Source organism: Lathamus discolor, chromosome 11 (genome assembly GCF_037157495.1).
Source record: "Lathamus discolor isolate bLatDis1 chromosome 11, bLatDis1.hap1, whole genome shotgun sequence".
NCBI classification, from domain to species: domain Eukaryota; kingdom Metazoa; phylum Chordata; class Aves; order Psittaciformes; family Psittacidae; genus Lathamus; species Lathamus discolor.
In genome coordinates, this window is record NC_088894.1 from 4,995,354 (window position 1) to 5,017,334 (window position 21,981).

The 21,981-nt window shown below is 51.4% G+C and overlaps 2 protein-coding genes across 3 annotated transcripts in view; one reads left to right on the forward strand and one right to left on the reverse strand.

Annotated features, from left to right (window-relative positions):
- RIMS4 (regulating synaptic membrane exocytosis 4) overlaps nt 1-8,879 on the forward strand; it is a 57,973-nt gene extending 49,094 nt beyond the window's left edge. Inside the window, exon 6 of one of the 2 annotated variants that reach the window (XM_065691626.1) lies at nt 5,876-8,879. In XM_065691626.1, the coding sequence (XP_065547698.1) occupies nt 5,876-6,055 (180 nt within the window). In that variant the 3' untranslated portion in view covers nt 6,056-8,879. Of the gene's footprint in view, nt 1-547 lie in introns of both variants that reach the window. The other variant, XM_065691625.1, reaches the window with a different exon arrangement.
- Nucleotides 8,880-10,482: 1,603 nt separating this feature from the next.
- Nucleotides 10,483-16,146, reverse strand: KCNK15 (potassium two pore domain channel subfamily K member 15). Its single transcript, XM_065691407.1, has 2 exons — nt 15,822-16,146; nt 10,483-12,728 (listed from the first exon to the last, which is right to left on the reverse strand). The coding sequence occupies exons 1-2, from the start codon at nt 16,102-16,104 to the stop codon at nt 11,815-11,817; spliced, it is 1,197 nt and encodes a 398-aa protein (XP_065547479.1). The 5' UTR covers nt 16,105-16,146; the 3' UTR covers nt 10,483-11,814.
- Between the last annotated feature and the right edge of the window lie 5,835 nt (nt 16,147-21,981).

Sequence of the window (21,981 nt, forward strand, 5' to 3'; positions counted from 1 at the left end):
GGCCCATTACTTTGCCAGGGCCACGTTTTACTTGCAAGTGTTGGAGCTGCAGCTCTGGGGATGCTTGGTGCATGGGTTGCCCAGGGAGGTTGTGAGTGCTCCATCCCTGGCAGTGTTCAAGGCCAGGTTGGATGAAGCCTTGGGTGGGATGTTTTAGTGTGAGGTGTCCCTGTCCATGGCAGGGGGGTTGGAACTAGATGATCTTAAGGTCCTTTCCAACCCTAACTATGCTATGATTCTATGTGCTGTCCCTGTCCAGCAGGTAAAACAGCAGAACGGTGTCTCATCCACAAGCACAGTCACCTCTTTTCTGTGGGAGTGGGGGGAGAAGTCTGCTAACATTAGGGTTTGTAAAACCATGCTTAAAAAGATAAGATCATCAGCCAGAGCCTCACATCATCTGTTGGTAGCTTAAACCTTTCTGCTCAGACCTGTAGTAAAACCCTGGGAGGCTGGGTGAGTAGAAGGAAGGATTGATCAGACTTGTGCTTCCCAAGCAAGTATGCAAGTTGGAGGACTAACCGTGTTCCCTCCTCTTGTTCCTAAGGTGATAGTCTGGGGAAACTATGGAAGGATGGAGCGCAAGCACTTCATGGGAGTCGCCAGGGTCCTCCTGGAAGAACTGGATTTGTCAACTTTAGCAATTGGCTGGTACAAGCTTTTCCCAACCTCCTCGATGGTAGATCCCACTACAGGCCCGCTTCTGCGTCAGTCCTCACAGCTTTCTCTGGAGAGCACAGTGGGACCCTGCTGTGACAGGTCTTAGTGAGTAAGGAAGGGGGAACTGCTTTTGTTTTTTAAACATGCTGTCAAGGTTTTGTTTGCTGGAACTCTGACCTCAAGCGCAATGCATGTTCAATCAGTTCTTGTGGAGCTGGAAGAGGAGGATAAACCAGTGACCTTAGACAGAAGACGAGGGGGAGGGCGCTGTGCCCTCTCCATCCGAGGAGGAGGTGCCGTGGGGCATGAGTCCTAGTTGTCAATTAGACATACACCTCTTGTTTCACTTCTCTCGCTGTCATTCTTGGACCCTTGTTTCAGATCAGTATTAACCCTGGAAAGTTGCAGTATTTGGAAGAATTTGGGGGAGTAAGGAAGGAATTTTTCTTAACTGTGCATCTTAGACATTTCTAATATAGATTGTTTCATGAGAAGGTACCTGAAAAATTCAGAGGCCAGTATCTGACCAGAAAGAGCAGGAGCAGAAAGTTTAAGAGGAAGCATTAGGGTTTTTATAAGGTCTTTCTTCTTGAAAGGAAGAAAAGAAAGAAACCTGCAACTCTTTCTTTAGAATCAGTTCCCTATCACTGAGTCATGTTAACTGTAACACTGTCATTGCTGTGTTTCCAAACTGTGCCAAATTACCAGCAAGTGTCTTTACTGCATTACTTGTCTAACACTGCTGATGAAGCATACTTGGTGGGAGAATAAGTAGCGCCTACTTAGACCAGACAGTCTGAACAGAGTTTGAGTTGAGCAGGCTAATTAACTGCAATTTTGCTCAGAAAAAAAGCCCCTAGAAGTGGGAGCTGAACATCAGACTTGCAGCTTGAGATACGTTTTGTATTGTCACATACAATGTTCTGCAATTTACTGACTCCCTTGCTTGTTGCTGTGCATCCTTCAGTCACGATGTCTTCTATCTCCTGCTTTTCTTCCATCTCCTTTGTGCTGGTACATATCTGCTGGAGATGCTACCCTTCCTGTTGTGCTGTGGACTGACCTGAAACAGGACTGTTTTATTATGCCATGGGAGAGGAGATTGAGGTTTCTGTGGGTGCAGAAGAAAGAAACCTCAGTTTGTCATCTGACAAAAAGGTGCTGGAGAGCACATAACCTTCCTTGAGGAGAGAGGTGCTTTAGGCAGTCTTGGTAGTACACAATCATTGTCAAGTGTTCTGCAAGAGGAGATGCAATCCCCAACGTATGGAGAAGTGGTAGCTGAGGAATCTGAAGATGCAGTGGTCACAGCATGTGTATTTTGTTCACTGAAGTGCAACACTAGCTGTAAACAAGTCTTGTAGGTTAAGCCAGCAACACACGTTCTCTGAGCTGCTGAGTTGTGGTCAGCAATCATGTGCTGGAGTAAGCACACTGGATCCTTCAGACAATTAAAATCATCCACAAACCACAGAGAATCTCCAGAGATTTTCTGTTGAATGACCTGTTTTAGCTAGGTTTTGTCTTAGTTCCTAACGAGGATTTGAGGACTGCTGTCTCAGAATCAGCTTTTGGAGGTGTTTTACTTTGTGATTTGAAAGTGAAGGTCCCATGTCATGTCTAGGGATGAGCAGATTCTCGACCTGTTGTAGGGGCACACTGAACATTTATTTCTGCATGTGGACCTCAGCTTCGTTAGAATAAAAGCATGAGTGTTGAGTGGATGGTAAAAGCAGTTGCTTTTGGTCCTAGCTTGTCTATGGCATTTTAAATTATTTTGAGATAAATTACAGGATAGATGCAAAAATAATAGGCCTTACAGTAATCTCTGTAAAAAAACTACATAATATAAAGGAGAGGGAAGGAGAATGAGGGGCATAGAATGAATAGTTTTTTTAGTCTTCAGTGGTAAAAGCCTCAACATTTCAGATAAATCTCTTAATTTCCTTGATCAAATATGTCTCTGGCCTCTCACTAATTATTTTTTCTAATTGTATTAGACAATTTCTATATATTAGCTGAAGAAAGTTTGTTGCATGCTGGTCAAACTATGTTGTGGCTCTCTCTTTAGTTTGTTTTTTGAGAAAAAAGCACATTTACTGTAATTCAAGTCAGCATCTTTTCCTCTTGGTATGTAGTGAGTACTAGGCAATATTGTACAATATGTGTATGAACTAGAATAGATTAGGTAGATTTAGTGGTTTGTAGCACTGGATCTTTTAATAACTATGTCTTTAAAAGGACTTTGGGGAGCTCCAGGTACATGCCAGACCTGGCAGCTGAGTAACAGGGCTTTTGTCTTAAGTTATGCTGAAAACTTTATATTGGTACTTAGTTTGGACATTATCTACCAATAATAGCTAGTTAATCATGGTTTTCCTGTGTCCAGTAAGATGAATGCAATGTTTTTGCAGTCTTTAATACGGAGTAGGAGACTATATATGCCAAAAACATTCCCCCAGAAAACTTTGTTTGGTGACTGTCTGTTGAAAAGCTCAGTTGCTGTATGCCTGGCAAATGTGACGTGTCTCTGTATCCTACCCCTCCAAAAGCTCTGCAAGCTCAGTGATGATCAGTTTAGTTACAATAGGACTACTTAACTCTGAGGACTATCTTCCGAATGGTTTTAATCATGCTAAAATGTCACTGTCAGGGTAGGAAAAAAACAAAACCAAGTTACAGTTCTACTTGTGTTATTTTTGTCAGCGTCTCAGATTCTGACATTTGGAGGCAGTTTTAAGAGTCTGCTCCGTCCTGTTTTCTTCTGCATTTTTTACATGGTTGATTGTAGTCCAGTGGTTCTCGCTTTTGTTTCTACTCACTTCCAAGTCCTGTTTCTCCCCAGTAAGAGAATGTTGCAACCCCTGGCTGCCACACACAACACAGTCACATGAACTGGCAAGTGCAGTTGATCTTCCTCCGTGCAGCAGACTTATAGGAGCCCTTCTGAGAGCACCCACAGGGCGCAGAGTGAGGCCAGGAGGGTTGCATGGTACCCTGCAGCCTAGATCCTTGCTTCACTCGCACCCGTGATTCCTTCATTGATCATGGTGTATTACAGTTAAAACAAAAGTCTGGTTATCCATCAGTTTAAGACACTCAGTATCACATCCAAGGCAAGTCTTAGGCTTGGAATAGCTGATTTTTATGAAGCCTAACCTTTTTTTTTTCCCAAAAAATTTGACTTGCCAGTTTATCTAAGGTGGTGTGTTATGACAGTTGGGATTGCCAGTATGGTCATGTAAAAAGTAGCAGTTTGCTAGAATGATGAGCAGCTGAAAACTGAGTTTTGGTCCCCTTTGCAAATCCTGAAGGAGTTTTTTCCTGTATCTAAGGGAAGCTGTTATAGTCAAGGAGGGGGAGAGAGAAAAACAGACTTTAAAAAGGAAAAAGAGGTATCATAGTACTTCTGTGAGTGATGATGAGGGGTGAGATTGAGGAGGGATAGATAATAAACACCTGCCCAGCTCAGGGTTGATTCCCCGTTCCTTGTGCATGGAATACTGCGTTCTAATAGTAATGGGAGAATTGCTTGTCAAAAGAGAAAGTGGAGAACCGGTTCCTGAATGTTACCTGCATTACTATTACCATGAAAAACAAGGGAATGCTGGTGCTGGGAGCAGAATGATCTCTCCGCAGCAGGAATCCCCTGCACACAGGGAGCGCAGCCTCGCACGTGGCTTTGTTCTCTTTGTGGTCTGAGCAAAACGCAACCATGACCGTGGATATAGACCTGGATTGTCCAGGAGAAAGGTGTGGTACTTTCCCAGTCTCCTGGTGTTGCTTTCTCCCTTTGCCCCAGCACAGCTGGGATGTCACACTCAGTGATTCAATCCGTGGGTCCTCATCCCACAGTCGAAGCTGCGTGGGCAGGCTGGAGCATCCCTTTGGCACTGTCCATGGGTGTTTGTGTCCATGGGCAGGGTAAGGGCCAGGTGACTTTATTGTTTAGCCAAGTACATCCCCACTTCTTGGCCATGGATTGTTCCAAAGGATATTGCAGAATTATTTGCTTTGAATGAAAATCTCTATTTATTGTTTCTAGCTACCAGATCCGTTATCAATGTACTGTTCTAAATTTGCAGGTCTTCTGGAGTATGAATATCACAAGTTCCTGTAAAGGAGCTGTTTTTAAGATGTTGAGGCAGTTAACAAGATCTCAACCTAAGCATGTTTAGTAATGTTTAGACAGCAAGACAACTTTTTTATGAGACTCATTTTAAGTTAGTTTATTACATGATGGTTTAAAACAGGGAAAATATTTTTCTTTAAAGACAAAATGATGTATGTTTTTTAACAGATAATTTAGTGTTTTCAAAACTGTTTAATGTTCTGGGTATGATGTTTACTCCTTATTTTGATTTCTATGTTCCTTGTTCTATTTTATCAACTTTTTTCCACAAGAAAAGAGGCATATGTAAATAAACACCAGAAAAGAGTCCTATAGGAAATTCTGTTCAAACTGGCCATAGAATTATTAGTAAAGATTTGTTATTGTTCATTAACTCTCAGCTACTATTCAAGCCTTTGTTGAAAGAATCGATGTTGTATTTTCAAGATGAGAACTACTTAGCTAGTTTTGTCATAATCCTGTACTCTGTATAAAAATCTTTTTATAAAGAAAGTCTAATAGGCTAACAAGCAATAATATATTCCATTTGGTGTGCACAGATTGTGACTTGCAGGCTGTAGTACATATTGTTGATACAGTTTATAATTGTCTTCAATCTCAGTGACATCACTTTTGAAAAAGATCCATATTAACTTCGATTGTAAAAAAACAACCCAACAAAGACTGGGCTGATGCCTTGTGAGATATATTCATCCTATAGACTTCTTTGTGAGTATATGTGCCCATCGACATGAAATCTCTCTTAGGTGAAGAATGAAACAGCTGTAGGTGACTCCATACTACAGAGCTAAGATATAGTTTCAATATAAACTTCATGACTGTTTTGATCTCCCTGTTTTTCTTAGGCTATGTAGTATTTGTAACAAAATGAGAATGGTTCCCACTGCCACTGTAGCCCTGATAAAGCAAAAAAGCCTCTGGGGCCATGTGATTTCTGCCTGACAGCTGCCTATTTTCCTCTAGGTACCAGGGGCAAGCTAAAGGGAGGGTTTTTTCTCAAAGCAGCAGATTGAGCTGCTCTTCTTTAAAGGCTTTGTGGGTTATTTCGTCCATTTCATAGGTGGTATTTGTCCATTTTGTTAGGAAATTCCACCCAAGGCAGAGGGATCGCACGTTCGCAGAGCATCGTGGGGCCCAACACGTAGAACAGGAACAGGCTGGTCTGTGCCATTCTTCAGGAGTCAGCTAATGGTGGGCTCATCTAAAGATTTTTCCAAAGTGGCAGGATCAGGATATTGGATTTTAAGTCAGCTCTGTTGTTGATGTGGTGCAGAAAATAAACCAGCTTCAGAGCAGCATCCCAGTTCATTGCCTGTGGATTTCTTGCAGCATTTTCTGTAGGAAGAGTCTTCATGTTATCATGGAATGGTTTGAGTTGGAAAGAACCTTAAGATCATCCAGTTCCAACCCCCTGCCATGGGCAGGGACACCTTACACTAGACCATGTTGCCCAAGGCTCTGTCCAGCCTGGCCTTGAACACTGCCAGGGGTGGAGCATTTACCACTTCTTTGGGCAACCTGTGCCAGCACCTCACCACCCTCACAGTAAAGAACTTCTTCCTTAAATCTAACTTGAACTTCTCTTGTTTAGTTTTAAGCCATCACCCCTTGTCCTGTCGCTGCGGTCCCTGATGAAGAGTCCCTCTCTGGCATCCTTTGTAGGCCTCTTCAGATACTGGAAGGCTGCTCTGAGGCCTCCTTGCAGCTTCTCTTCTCCAGGCTGAACAGCCCCAACTCTCTCAGCCCGTCCTCATACAGGAGGTGCTCCAGCCCCGATTATCCTCATGGCCTCCTCTGGACTTGATCCAACAGCTCCATTTTCATCCGTGTTGTTCTCAAGGTGGGCCGTGCAGGCAGCAAGTCACTGGCCTAGTGATGCTGAGAGCCACTATGTATAGTGAAATCATTCATGTTTTTGTTGTGAAATGCTTTGAGAAGTAAGAGACGTGTAAATGCAAAGTGCTGTCAGCAGAGAAGTCCAGGGCATATTGAGACCTGGGGCGAGCATGTAAAGTGACGCTGCAGCTATCAAATTTGAGCCTTAGGGAGGTGAAACCCCTCAGAAGGGGCTGTCAGGTTGTGCAGTCAGTATCTCATTTCTCTGTTTGAGCCCTTCGCCTATGCAGGACCCAGCAGCCAAGTCTGGGGACACTGGTAAAACCTCTCTGTGTATCTGATGGTCTTGCCTGGCTTTCCAGTGTGCCTCTGCGAATGGGGAATTCCCCAGGGGGTTTGCAGGTGATCAGGTGTTCTCAAAACATGGCTAAAGAGGCTTAAACCCACACTGCCAGACTCCTTCTCTCTGCTCAGTGTCCAGCCCCAGCCTCACCCATCACAGCAGCATCGGACTTATTCCTGGGGAACCTCAACCTCTCTTCATAGTGTAGGCACCCTTCTGCCGGCCCTTCCCTGCGGGAGCTGCTCTCATCCTCGTGGAGGAGAAGAACTGGGGAGAGTTTCTTGTAGTATTTGTTTCCTTGCTCTTTAGCGGCTGAAACTGAGAAGGAGCCAACACCAGCCCTTTACAGAGCACCAGTGAACAGAGGCTGCGACCTAGTGATTTTCTCTTGGTGACTCTCCAGTCGCTAAAAGGGCAGCAGCCAAAGCTGTATTGTTAAACCCCTCTGCCAGGTCAGTAGACAGCTTTTGCCTTTACACTGCACATTGGTCACCTTGTGTGGGCTTGAGCCCCTGTGCATAGGGAGGATGGGCTCTGGCTTGCAGCAAGGCCACATCCAGCTCTGCTCACCGGGCTGTGATGGAGCAGAAGCAACCCAAGGGAAGAATGGAGGCACATCTTCTGCCAAAGCCATGCCCACAACCTTTCCAGGAGCTAGATTTTGTAGCTGTCTTGGTGCCACAGATCTGCATAGCTGCCTGCCATGGGATCCAGATCCCACTGAACACCAGCCTGGAACTTTAAATCCTGCAGCAGCTTTTTTCTTTGGGGCTGTTGTTCCTTACCCAGTGCTGCTCACTGGTGTCTGCTCTGGTGATTCCATCTCTTCAGCCTGGAGCTGGTTTTGGCTTTGTTTGGAGTGAGGAAGAGTGAGGGTTGGAGAGTGAATCCAGGGCACATTCCCCCAGCCTCACTGTGCTGGGGCTGCAGTGCCTCCCCAAGCCCCCCTCCTGCAGCACTGCCATGGCCTGACACCCTCCTGGGGTGCCAATGTGCTGCCCACATTTTGTGGCAGTTCTCAGCTCAAACCATGAGGGAACCTTCCTTCCTTGCCCTTGGGAGGAGCTGGGAGTCTTCTGCAGCCCACACCAGAAGGCAGGGATGGGGATGGAGCTGCCTCTGCACTGGCCAGGGAGAAGGGGAGCTCCCAGCAAGCTTTCCTCCAGGTTCCCTTTGCTTTCCTCCTTTGCTTTCCTCCTTTGCTTCTCTCTACATGGGTTCTCCCTTCCCTCTCAGTACGAGGCCTTATTCCAACCCAAGGGGACTGAGGCTGCTGCAGCATCTCTGCAATGATGCATCCATCACACACTGCCCGGGTGGTGCTGCAGAGCTGGCCTCTGCTTGGACATGGAGCCACCACCCCAGCACATCCCCACTGTCACCTCCCCAGCTCTCTGCCTTGTCCCCCTGCTGCCCAAGGGCCTGGCCATTGGGGGGAAAGCTGCTTTTGTGGGGTTAAACCTTTTTACTTCATTAACTGCTCCACAAAACCCTCATAGCTTGGCAGGGGCACTGCAGCGCTGCTGCTGCTCCTCCTTTCCATAGCAGTGGGGGCAGCTGATCTATTTTTGGCCTCTGTAACCCTCTCCAAAACCTTTTGGAGGTTTTTAACATCACCTGGTGAGATGTAATCTCTGTGGGGCCAGAGGGAACACAGGCAGCAGGGCCAGGCAGCTTTCCTGCCACTGTGGCTTGTGAGGTGCATGGGCTGCCTTGGGTGGAAGGTGGGACACGGTCCCGGCAGCGCCGGTGGGATGCTGGCACTCATCTGTAGTCAGGAGAGGATTCTGATAGACTTTTTTCCTGTCTGTAGGTTTTATTCAGACACTATGTAATGATTGATTAACAATTCAGTGTTAAGCTAATGAAAACGTTGATAATGGTGGTAATAAAACCTTTTTTTTCCTACGGTGTGTTGGAGGGGTTTTGTGTTTTTCTCTGTTGACACCAACCGTTATCTTCAACCTAAGAGTTCAGCTGGCCCATCCCTTCTCCTTGTGCCTATAGGGAATGAGAGCAGCTCAGCCTGGTGTGCCCAGCGCTGTCCTGGCTCCTTCCAAGTGCTCTCCATGGAAGGGCCCGCTCTGAATCAGCCCCAACTTCAAACTTGCATTTCTCTGGGCCATTTCCAGATGTAATTAGGCTGTGAGCATCTCCAGGCATGGAGCTCAGCTTCCTCCCAGCTTGTACTCTGCTCATTACCCCTACCAGGAGCCTTCTGCTTCTCCTGTTATCTTCCCAAGACCCTTCATGGTCAATGCTGAATCAAGGTTGATTTTGAAGCCCTGGAGGTGAAGACACTGCTGGCAGAAAACGCTGTTGCTGGCCCAGCCTGTTAGAATACCCTTGGTCAGTGTGGGTGCAGGGAAAGCCTGGGGACCCTTGGGGAAGGACACCCAGAGGTGCTATTGGTCCTGGATGGCTTCTGGCTGCAAGCTCTTGGGTGGGGAGCATGTGGGGGCTCTGATGTGACTCCTGCTGTGGGGGTGTGTGGGAGGCAGCGTTCCCTTGGTAGCCAACATAAGCCCAGTGTGGTACCCGGGGATGATGAACATCTCCCACCCTCACACCATCACCAGCTTCCAAAAGCAGGATGGGGCTCAGGCAGTCACTAAGCAACAGCTCAGGCTGCTCAGCACAATAAACCCACGTGGGTTCCCTGCTTCCTGCACCATCAGCTCATTATCAGCTCTACCCTCCACCCAAAATGAGCTCCACGGTGTGGATGACCCTTTGCAATGTGTCCCAGGTTCAACATTTGGAGATCTCCATCCGCTGCACAGCTCTGATGGCAAGAGCACCACAGCATCCCACCCAAGCCTTGGTGAGGGTGGGGGGACATGGGATACAGCAGCAAAAGGGATCAGCATGAAATTTCACCACTGAGGAGCTGAGAAGCCAATGGAAGCCCCGTTTTTAAGCCTGTTTTACCTGCTCACAGCTTATTTTCTCCCCCTATCCTCTTCCTTTCTGTTTAAACCAAGGTTTAGCTGGTCCAGCTTTGGGGCCACTGATGCAAAGCAATGCAGCTGCTGAGCACTGGGGGGAGACTGCAGCTGGGGCATCACCCATCTCAAAGCCCAAATCCTGCCACTTGAGAGACTGGAACAAGCTATTCGCAGTTATCACAAGCCTGTACAGTTTTGGGGTGATATCAAAGCCCACAGCTGCCTCCAGGGAAGCTCAAGCACCAGGAAAGGTTGGAAACGTGGTCACTGGTCAGGGTGGGTGGAGAAGCCGAGAGCATCCCTGCGCAGGGGGCAGACACCATCCCATGATGGGTGAGACCCAACTGCTTCCCAGTTCCAGGACAACCACTCCACCTCCCTCTGATGCGCAGACATCCCGGCAAACATCCACAGGGATAACATCCCTGGATATAGACACTGCCCGCATCCCTTGTGGCAGGGGAGCCAGCCCTGACGGACCCCTGCAGCCAGGCAGGGCTGGGGTTTGGGGCTCAGACACATCCCTCTGCTTCCCCTTGTGACAAATAACCAACCACTACCAGCTGGATTCACCTTTTATTAAACTGCCCAGAACAAAAGGAGAGAGCAAAGCCTACCCTGAGGCCTTCCCAACACTGGCACTTTGCGTGCTTTCCCTACCAGGAAAATGGGATTTTCCTCTGGGAAAACCTCCTCAGAGGGTATTTGAAATAGAACTAAGAGTGAAAATGTGCCTTTTTCGGGGAAAGAAAAGTGAAATGAGGCTCCTACCTCTGCTGCTCCTTGCAGACAAGGTGGGATGGACATAGGCCACATTGGGGGTACCAGCTGGAAACAAGCTCCCAGGTGGGGCTGGGCAGGTACCACATCCTGCCTGGGGATGGACGCACACTAGGATGGGATCCCCACAACTCTGACAGCCCCAGAGCAGCGAGCACAAACCCATGGGCTGATGGGGACTGGAGGAGGTGAGGAGCAGTGTGCTGACTGGGCTGGCAGCTGGAGGAGAGGAGGTGGAGGAAAGGGTGATCTTAGCTAATGACCCCATCAGCAGCAGAACCTTTGCACGTGGCTCTGGTTCAGGGAGGCTCTCCCTGGGGCTGTGCCCTTTGCACAGTCTGGGCTCATCCCAGAGGAGGACTGTGAGTTCAGCTTCCCCATGAATGGGACATGGCATCCCACCAGCCAGCTCGGCCCGCAGGACCTCCCTGTAGCGAGGCAAGGTGAGCTGGTGGGTATGTGGGTGAGTGGATGGAGCTCCAGCTTCCAGCAGCACTGAGCCAGGCACACGCCTGAGCTTAGACTGGAGGGTTGGTTGTGGGAGATGCCATGAAGCTGTCCCCGTGTGCTGAGCAGCAGGGCTGCATCCTGCTCCCTGCCTGCCTCTCCCTGCAAACCTGCTGCGTGGCACCTACTTACCTACTCCTGGTGTCAGCGGATGGCTTAAAGATCACCAGTGCTGCAGGGCTCTGCTTTTGATACACTCGTCAAGTGCAATCCAACTCATGCAGCAAGAGGCAAGTGCTGGCAGCAGCCACAGCCGAGGTTAGGCAGGGTGGGAGGGCAGCAACACCTCTGTTTGGGGAGCAGGGAGGTGGGAAAGCAAACCTACAGCCTGCTGGACCTCACACTGGGGGGGCCTCTTAGACCCAAACGCTTGAACCTACTTTGGAGGAAAAAGCAAAGACAAACAATGCCACTCAGTGCCTGCAAAAAGGAATGGTTATTTCTTAACAGGGTTTAAAAGCTCCTGCTGGACCCTGCGTGGGGCCGGCTGCCAACTGAAAGGGGAAAGGAACAGAAGAAATGAGCGCAGTAAGAAGAACCTGACATCTCTGTTCTTAATTTATCATCATAGTAAGACTGGAGCCCTGAGTGCGGCTCGGCACATGCTCCTAGATGGATTTCCTCCGCAGCCGGGGGTGCTGCCGGCAGCGAGGGCTGTTGGATGACAAAGTGCTCCCTGGGGAGGAGCCGGTCTGCCCCCGCGTGCTCAGGGACACCTCGTCGATCTTGTAGGAGATGGAGTTGTAGTACACGGGGTTGGTGTGGCAGCTCAGCGTCTCGGGGTGCGAGGGCGCCGGGCTGCCGCACAGCTGAGGTCTGTAGCACAGGCACGTGCAGAAGGAGGGGACCGCGGCCGCCGAGTTGGCAGATTGGCACCGCTGCCTCTCCGCATCCTCCTGGATCAGCGGGATGAGGTTCATCTGGCTCGTCCTGTCCTCCACGGGCAGAAATATGGCGTTGCTGCTCCGGCTGTCCTCTTTGGGCTTGAGGTGGATGTTGTTCCGGGCTCTCCTCAGCGATGCTCGCTCCTCGGCATCGCGCCGCTCGTCCTCAGAGTTCATTGTCAGGAACCGCAACACCACCAGGTTGAGGAAGGCGCCGATGACGGTCAGGCCCACCAGGATGTACATGAAGCTGAAAGCCACGTACGGGGGCTTCTTTTGCAAAGCCTCGTTCTTCTGCAGAGCCACAAAGTCTCCAAAGCCAATAGTGGTCAAGGTTATGAAGCAGTAGTAATAGGCATGAAAGAAAGTCCAGCCCTCGAAATAAGAGAAGGCTGCTGCACCGATGCACAGGGTGCCCATGCAGGACAGGAAGCCGACGAGGACCATGTTCTCCATGGAGACATTGGTTGTCCTCATGCCCAGACACTTCTTGATCTTCTTGAGCAGTAGCCGCACAACGGTGTTCATGCGCTCCCCCAGGCTCTGGAACATGACCAGTGTCAGGGGGATGCCCAGGATGGCATAGAACATGCAGAACACTTTGCCAGCGTCCGTGCCCGGGGCAGCGTGCCCATAGCCTGCGGAGGAAACGGGAGAGGCAGGCGTCAAGCCCTCACTGGGGTTTCCAGTGAGGCTGCCCTGGGACCAAGAGGAGAAGCAGGATAATGGGGGAAATGGAAAATGAACCAGTAACAGATCTGCAGGCAATGCTAACAGCGCCATGGGATGCCACAGCCTTTGAGATGATGGCACATTACAGCATCTTGTGGGCAGAACCTTATTTTGCCTCTAAAGAGAGAAGGTGTAGGAACTATAGGGCACCTGTGCTGTGGGGTCCATCCCCACAAGAGCAGCTAAGTCTAGGAGGACTTCTGCAGAGCAACTTGGGATTTACTCCAGTGCCATTAAGATTCAGACCTAAAGCACTGCCTAAAAGCAGGGGTTGTGGCTGTTTTAGATGCAGGGAAGTATTTGTGTCACCACAGCCCTGTCAGCCCTTGTCCCGGGGACAAGGAGCCCGAGGAGGACAAGGTTGTCCTTGAACACCTTCTGAGATTTAATTTCCCCACCTTGCTCCAAGTTTCCGAGCTGTGACGCAAGGACACACACAATTATCCTGGGAGTCGTAATGAGGCATTCACCGCAAGCTTCCGGACTCAGGGATGCTGCACCGCCTCACTCAATTATAGAAGCCGTGCAGGAATCGCTGGCCTCTGACCTCGGCGGATGAGTAACGAACTCAGTGCAAGGGAGTCACGCAGCGTGGGGAGGCACCCAAAGGCATCCAAGCCTCTCTTTTGGGTTTCTGAGAAACTACCAGGGCTGGAAACTTCCTTTCTGAAGGCGCCTGCAGAACCGCGCCGGCTCCTTCCCGTGCTGCTGCGTGGCCTTTTGCAAACACCCATTTCTGTTTTCACTTGTTCTGCAGGTATTCATGTGATTTTTGTGAGGAGCACTGGGGGGGGGGGGGGACCATCCTCACTTCTCAGCCTTGCTCAAAGCTGTGACTTGGCTTCACCTCTGTCTCTGCTCCCAGTGCATTTCCAGGACTCTTAGGGAAGCTGGTAGCAGTGATGGGAAGACCAGAGGATGAGAACCATGTTGTCCCAGGCTCCTGAGCACACCCCAGGAAACTCCTGCGACGGGGCTGGGAGCTGAGGACAGTGTTATCCTCAAGCACGCAGTGCTCCAAACTACAAGCTGGCAGGAAGGGACTGGTTTCTGATGTCTGTTCATACACCCATGCAATGAAAACTGATAAACTTGATGCCTGCCTGCCACATTTCACAGAATACAGAGCACACATGAGACTGCAGGGGCAAAAAAAAACCCCACTCAGATCCAGGCTTAATAACTGAGTGCAATTATCAGGTCCTAGGCTACAAGATAATATGGGGGCAACAATGAGGAGGTAAATATAATGATCCAGAAGAGCAGAGAAACAGTTGTAGTCAAAAGAGCATTTGACTGATGCTTTGGAAATTACAAAGAGAATTAGAAAGAGTAAACAGAGCCACATTAACATTAAATCTGAGCTTTGGAGCACAGCCCAACACCAGATCTGCCATGCCAGCGTTTCAGAGATATGGCACCTGGGATGATTTACCACATGGGGGGTGTGATAAGCGCAGCAATTGTTTGTCAGAGTCAACAGAGAAACAACGTAAATGGAGCTATAACCTGTCCCGTGGTGATGGAGATGTTCGATGGAGCCATTCATCCCACCCCAGGACCTGGGGCCTGACTCCAACCATGTCCTGAGCTCATCGCCGTTTGCTGGCCACGTGCATGGCTGCTGCACAAGCCCCACAGCACATCTTGGGGGGCACACAGAGCCCCCCAGGGCAGGGCCTGCAGGTCACCTGCCCCTCAGCACCTCTTGTCCCCGGTGACACGGTGCAGTTGATCCCATCAGCCCTTGTCCTGAGGGATGGCACTTTCAGCTACCAAACGTGTTACCCGTCCTGAGCCCCGTCCTACAGCTGGGGAGGTGGAAGGGCAGGGTCTGGCCTCGGGGTCCTGCCTCCAAAGCACATCTGCTCACTGAAATCCCAGCACGAGCCTGACACAAGCCCAGGATCCCATGACTCTACATCCACGGGCTGCTTGCGGTGTGTGGGTTAATGAAGGTGGATTAATTAAGCTATGCTCAACTCCCATGTGGTCACCTCACCTAGAACTGAGGCAGCTTTATTCAATGTAGTTTCATTCTCTTGCAAACCAAGGCACTGGGCTCTGCTGTGGGTAAGTGCCTGCGGGGGGGGGGTCATAAGATTCATTGCTCCCCTCCAAGCCGACACAGATCTCCTGCAGGCTTGCACAGGCAGAGCACACTCGGTGCCTGCTGGCTGTCCTGGCAACCTGAACCGGGTCTCACACAGCCAAACACCCAGAGCTTTGAGCTGGCAAAGAAGCCAAGAGTTCTCGGCCAGCTCTTCAGCCTGGCTTGCTGGCCACAACTGCCTGGCTCCTACCTCTGCCCCCCTGCCAGCTTCCTCAGCTGCCTGCCATGGAGGTGCTGCAGGAGCTCCATGTGCTGCTGCCTCCCTGGGACATCGTGCATGTCCCGTCGTGTAGCCCCAGCCATAGTGGCACCCCTGGTGTTCCCCAGGACGGGGGGGCCTCCAGCCTACCCGTGGATTACCTCTCCCAACACTGGGCATGGGGGGGTCCCCCAGAGGTGTCCCAGCCCTGCAAGGGTGAGACCAGCTTCTCCTGGGCAGGCAACCCCGCAGAGACCATGGAGGTGTGGGAGGCTGTGGAGGTGCAGGGGTGGAGGGATGGAGTGGTGCTGGTATAAGGGGATGTGGAGATGATTGGGTGCTGGGATAGCAAGAAATGGGGGTGCAGGGATGTGGGGATGAAGAGGTGCCGGGACAGGAGGATAGAGGAGTGCAGGGATGTGTAGGTGATGGGGTGCCAGCATAGCGTGATGGAGAGATGCTGGAATAGGGGGTGCTGGGATGTGGGGAGGATGGGGTGTAGGGAAGTGGGGATGGAAAGGTGGCGGGACAGGCAGATAGGTGGGTGTGGGGATGTGGGAATGCCGGGGTGCCAGGATAGCAGGGTGGAGAGATGCTGGGATGAGGGGGTGTGGGATGTGGGGACGATGGGGTGCCGGGACAGCGGTGTGGAGGGGCGCAGGACACAAGCCGGGTGCCAGCGCTCACCTATGGTGGTGATGACCGTGATGGCGAAGTAGAAGGAGCCGGCGAACTTCCACTGCCGCCCGGCGCGGTGCGGCTCGGCCTGCAGCACCAGCCGCTCCAGCTCCCGGTAGTCATCGGCGGAGAAGCGGTACTTCCTCCGCAGCTCCCCGCGCTTCTGCTCCAGCAGCCGCTTGCGGCCGCTCTCCGCTTCCGACTCCAGCGCATCGAAGACGGCGGCGCCCACCAGCAGGTAGGAGAAGATGCAGAGGATGAGCGCGGCCGTGCGCAGGTTCTGCCGCTTCATGGCGAGGGGCGGCCGCGGAGCCTCAGCCCGGGCTCCGCATGGCCCCCGCCGCGGCCCCCCCCCACCGCGCCCCGCCTGCGCGCCGCCCCCCAAGCCCCGCGCACCGGCACCGGGACCGCCCGCACCGGTAACGGGACCGGCACCGGGACCGCCCCGTCCAAAACCCCGAGCCGGCCCTGGGCAGCGGTAACGGGCCGTGTCCCCGGCTGGGGGAGCCCTATCGCAGCGCTGTCCCCCCTTGCAAAAATCGGAGTACCGGCTGGCAGAAACCAGGTTCATTCTTTGATTGTTCAGCTTCTAAACCCCACACGGTAACGTTTCAGGAGAACGGACACACAAAGCATCATTAAACAGACAGGTAACTTCGCTATCACCAAACCTGGAAAACAAACCCACCTTTGTTCCAACACAGCCTTTGGAATTCTTGCTAACATCAGGAAGTGACAGAGTCTGCTAATGGTCACTGAAACTGTGTTAGAACGTTTGGAACAGCACTTACAAACAGGGAAATACACAACTGCAGCCACCGCACACTATGCTCCTGAAGTGGATGGTCCAACACCATCTGCTGGGATTGCCCCCATGCCTGCAAGCAGGGATGTCCTGCAGGACCTCCTGCCCTTACTCCCCAGCCTAATTACACCAGACCAGTGAGATGCGGCTAATTTTTAGGCAGAACAAACTGATTACTGGCTGCAGGGCAGCCTGACCTGGCCCTGTCCCCACTTCACACCCAGGGCAGTGGAACTCTGCAGTCTGTGCTACCAGCGGTATCTCCGCTCTTGCCAGCCGTCACCAGAGAGGATTTCTGGCCTGGTGCTGTTTCAGGAGAGCAGGACAGAACAGTGTGACCAGGTCTGGTGTTCCTGATGAGTTCTTTGGCATGTCCTAGGGACTGTAACAGTAGGACAACGGGTAATGCGTTAAAACTTAGAGGAGATTCGGGTTAGACATAAGGCAGATGCTCTTCCCTGTGAGGGTGCTGAGGCGCTGGCACAGGGTGCCCAGAGAAGCTGTGGCTGCCCCATCCCTGGCAGTGCTCAAGGCCAGATTGGACACAGGGGCTTGGAGCAAGCTGCTCCAGTGGAAGGTGTCCCTGCCCGCGGCAGGGGTTGGAACTGGATGAGCTTTAAGATCCCTTCCAACCCAACCCATTCTGTGATTCTATGCAGGGATGCAGGGACATGGGTCCCACCAGCCCATGCTGGGGCAAGGGCAGCAAGTGGATCCTCCCTGCACCATTGCCCCATGGACAGCTCTGGGGTGTGGGGAAATCAGCCGGGGTAGGAGGCAGAGCCCATAGCGTGCAGCCCCTGCTTCTCATTCCTGGTCTCCTGAGCTTTTATGTAACTCTTATGTTTCGCTTTCAAAAATAGACACTTCATCGAGCAGTATGTTGCAGGAGATAGCATCTCTGTCAAGAAATAAGCTCTTTCTTTTGACTGGGAATAAAGCAAACCAGGAAAACAAATCAACGAGCAGGCTTACATCCCTCTTCATCCATCCCGCCTCTCTCTGGAGAGGACAAGATGTTTAAGGCTTTAATTGCAGCAAAGGAGGATTGAATTGGATGAAACAAAAACTTTTTAACCATGAAGACAGTCAAACACCAGAACAGATTGCTTGGGGAGATTGTGGCAGCCCCATCACTGGAGGAGGTTAAGAATAAGGTAAGCAGATAGAATCATAGAATAGTTAGGGTTGGAAAGGACCTTACCATCATCCAGTTCCAACCCCCTGCCATGGGCAGGGACACCTCTCACTAAACCATCCCACCCAAGGTTTCGTCCAACCTGGCCTTGAGCACTGCCAGGGATGGAGCACTCACAGCCTCCCTGGGCAACCCATTCCAGTGCCTCACCACCCTCACAGGAAAGAATTTCCTCCTTATATCCAATCTAAACTTCCCCTGTTTCAGTTTTAACCCATTACCCCTTGTCCTGTCACTACAGTCCCTGACGAAGAGTCCCTCCCCAGCATCCCTATAGGCCCCCTTCAGGTACTGGAAAGCTGCTCTGAGGTCTCCACGCAGCCTTCTCTTCTCCAGGCTGAACAGCCCCAACTTCCTCAGCCTGTCTTCATACAGGAGGTGCTCCAGCCCCTGATCATCCTCGTGGCCTCCTCTGGACTTGTTCCAACAGTTCCATGTCCTTTTTCCGTTGAGGACACCAGAACTGCACACGATGCTCCAGGTGAGGTCTCACAAGAGCAGAGTAGAGGGGCAGGATCACCTCCTTGGACCTGCTGCTCACGCTCCTTTTGATGCAGCCCAGGATCCGGTTGCTTTCTGGGCTGCGAGCACACACTGCAGGCAGCTCATGTTCATTTTCTCATCGAGCAGCACCCCCAAGGCCTTCTCCGCAGGGCTGCTCTGAATCTCTTCTGTGCCCAACCTGTAGCTGTGCCTGGGATTGCTCCGGCCCAGGTGTAGGACCTTGCACTTGGCATGGTCAAACTTCATGAGGTTAGCAGATGTCTGCATGTCTATGATAGTGCTCTGGGCACAGCCGATGCTCTCCTGGAGCCCCTTCCAGCCCTACCTTCAGCATTCCCATGGCCAGCACGAGGGGCACGGTGCCCTTTCCCACTGCAATTGTGAACCCTTTGTCACCCTGCACACTTGCCACTTCCCCCCTCCTTGCCGAGCATGTGCCAGCACCGTTAGTGAAAGTTGTTGGCGAATTCAAAGCAGGGGCTCCAGCATCCATCACCAGCAGCACAAGCTGTCGGTGCATTGCTGTTCAACATCATAGCACTTCCAGCCTCCTAAATCACTCGGCAAAGCCTGCGTTGGAGAAATGTGTCTGGTTCGTGTTCTCTGCGGTGTCGTTCACAGCCCTGCTAACAGGGATGCCGTCAGACCTCCGGACCCACAGCAATGTGGGGCTGCCTGCTAGGGGAGATGTGCTTCACCTGCTGCTGGTGGTGTTTTCAGCAGTGACATCCCACCTTGAAGACCGGACACAGTGCTGCTGATTGAGCTCCCGCTGCTTCCATCACAGAGGAAGGAGATCTTACCGTGGTTTTCCTGCTTGCAGCAAGCACGGGGGCATGAACGAGACCAGGCTCTGTCCTGTTGTGTGGGACAGTCCCTCCTGAGGCACAGGGAAGTTTCATGCTTTCCTACTGTTAAGGTCCCTCAGCTCAACCTTTGTCTTTCCCCCCAGCTTCACTGTGCTTGACAAAGGTCAGGTTGGTGCCGCAGGATCAGGCCAGGGAAGATAATGTACTTTATCATTGATTTCCAGTGAGAAATTGCATTATGAGATTAAATGTCTCATTTTTATTGCATGGGGAGGCAGAGACAAAGCAAAGGCTCTGAAAATAAAACACAAGCCGAAGTGATGTGTTTCTGTTGTAAGGTGCTTGTGACTGGGAACAAATGTACCTTGTTTGTTCAGCCCTTTGGAGGTGAACTTTGAGAAGCTGCTTCCTTTGGAGGCTGGTAAACAAAGTCAGAGCTCATCTGTGTTTAACCCAGTGCCTAATGAACGTGTCTAATTGCCCCACATCCACTAATTCCAGGCTGGCGGGGAATTTATTGAAAAGCTTTTCTGGTTCTAATGGCTTGAAATAAGCAAAGCTGCTCAGGAGTCTGAGGTGAAAGATGCTAAATGGGGACCAGCAGCGTGGGTCTGAGTCAGTCCCACAGCCCAGTGTATGTGGGGAGAGGTGGGAGCATCCCACCAGTGTCTGTATCTGCACAGACAGCTCCTGGTCCCCCCAGCGAAGGGGATGACATTGGTGGGACGTGCAGTACCGGCTGCTCTGCTTCTTTTGGTTATTTTTAAAGGCCAAATAGATGTTTTCTTTTGCCTTAGTAAAAGCATCAGCTATTCTGGCTTTAATGCCATTTAATACTGAGATAACAGCCTCGCAATTCCACAGGATATTTTTAAAGCAATGGATTAGTAAATTTCTAGAGAGGATTAGATACTGAGATATGAATAACAACCAGCTGCAGCCACCCAGAGGAGAGCAGGACTCTCAGCACTGCTCACAGCGATCCCTCCTTTCCATGTAAGGGGCCACAGCGACGTCCTCTTCTATGGACAGGGTCCCTGACCTGGACATAGTATTTGCTTCTGCCCCATCACTCCATAAACCTTTCTGTAGAACACCCTCCTGCTAGCCAGAGCTAACTTGTCCTTGTCCTGCAGGCATGCTCAGCGTTACTGGAGGCTCAGGAACTTCGAGGCTTTCTCTTGGCTCTGGGATCTCCCTGCTCCTCCAGCCCTGCCTCTCTGTTGCTCAGATGGCTGCAGGTGCTTTGCTCTGTGTCGTAACCTGGAACCTCAGCAAGGGAATTAATGAAGCATTGGGTATAACTGGTTGAAAATGCAGATTGTCTCCACCTGGTCACCATGGATGTGGCCTGCAGGTTTCAAACCCCAGGGCAGGTGGACACAGCTCCACATATGACTGACTTCAACCACCTTACCTAGTGCCAATCAAGCCAAACCTTGGCCATATCTCTTGATACCCCATAGCCCATTAGTGATCCTTCCCTAATTACCCTTCCTACCCAGAATGGGTCCTTGCAAGGGGCTGCACTGCCCCATTCTTCCCCCACTCCCAGCTTTCCCCAAGCAGCCTGCCCTGACAGCGGTTGTACACGACGCAGACCTGGGCTGGAAATGCTGACAGTGCTCTTGACAGTTTATAGTCACAAACTCTATTTTCATCCTAATAAGTTTTTTATATGCTTGGAAAGCTGTCAGTTGAACATCAGCCAGGCACAAAGTACCTGCCATAAAGTGCCTGGACCGCAACCAAACGGGAAAGGTGCTGCTCTACTTTAGCAAGATCTTGATCTCGGCTGCTTTATCTGGTTCATTTAATTGGTTTGAGCATCGTGGCTTCACTAATAAAATAATAATATAAAATAATAGTGCCTCTGCTTAATCATCTGTGGAAATATTCACTGAGAAACTGTTAAATCAGAGTTGGCAACCTGTTTGGATTGGGGCTTGGGGTTGGGAGGCTCTGTGGTGCTGCTGCTGGTGCTGGTCCCTGCAAGGAGTCCCTGGACCCCAGTGACAAAGGAGAGAGGCTTTGGGAATGTGTCTGGAGAAGGATCTCACTTCCCGATTAAGGTTAATGTGGAGATGAGCTGCCTCGGCCGTGACTGCAGACTCCCATGGACACATGCCCACACCAAACCCTTGGCCAAGCACAGAGCAGGACCTGATCCGGCTCCCACCACAGCACCGTCATGATGCTATAAATGACTTTCCTGCATCAGAGCCCGCGGGGTTGCCAGGAAGGTCAGGGGTGGGGGGGCAAAGGCTCTGGGAATGAATCACAAGTATGTGAGGCTCTTTTGGAGGGTGCCCCGGTGACGCCTTCACCCCTGTCCTTCAAGGCAGCACCGCACTGCAGGGACAGGAAAGGTCCTGAACCCCCACAGGGCTCCTGTGGGACACCCTGGGTGGTTGACGGGCTCTGTCACGCTGCGTGAGACATCATATCCCATGTGGCACCCGGTGAACGCCATGGCCCTGCCAGGAGCCCTGCGGGTGGCTGCAGAACCAAAGGGCCTGCCTGCGGGGTCGGGTCCCTGGGGCACCCTCCTTCCCATAGGGCAGTGGGTCCCACTGCAGGCACCACAGGGGCAGGGGGGAGCTGCTGCCTGCTGGATGTGCCGCAGGAGCAGTGGTGGCCCCCATCCCACCGGGTGAGACCCGGCTGTGCAGCAGCCGGGGCGGTGAGCGGTGGTGCGGGGCTGAGGCACTGCTGCCTGCACCCCAGGGCTCAGCTGCTTCCCAGGCAGTTTACAGCAAATGGCCCATTTCGATGCTAAAAATAACCCGGTAGGAAACAAATTGGCCCCAGCACTTCATCTGGGGAAAAGCGCATTTATTGGTAAAGCTCAAG

Excerpts from the sequence above, each read along its gene's own strand:
- KCNK15 (XM_065691407.1), bottom strand. The coding sequence starts at position 16,104 with ATGAAGCGGCAGAACCTGCGCACGGCCGCGCTCATCCTCTGCATCTTC. Across the intron at positions 12,729-15,821 it reads CACGGTCATCACCACCATAG|GCTATGGGCACGCTGCCCCG; the intron begins GTGAGCGCTGGC and ends TTTCCTCCGCAG.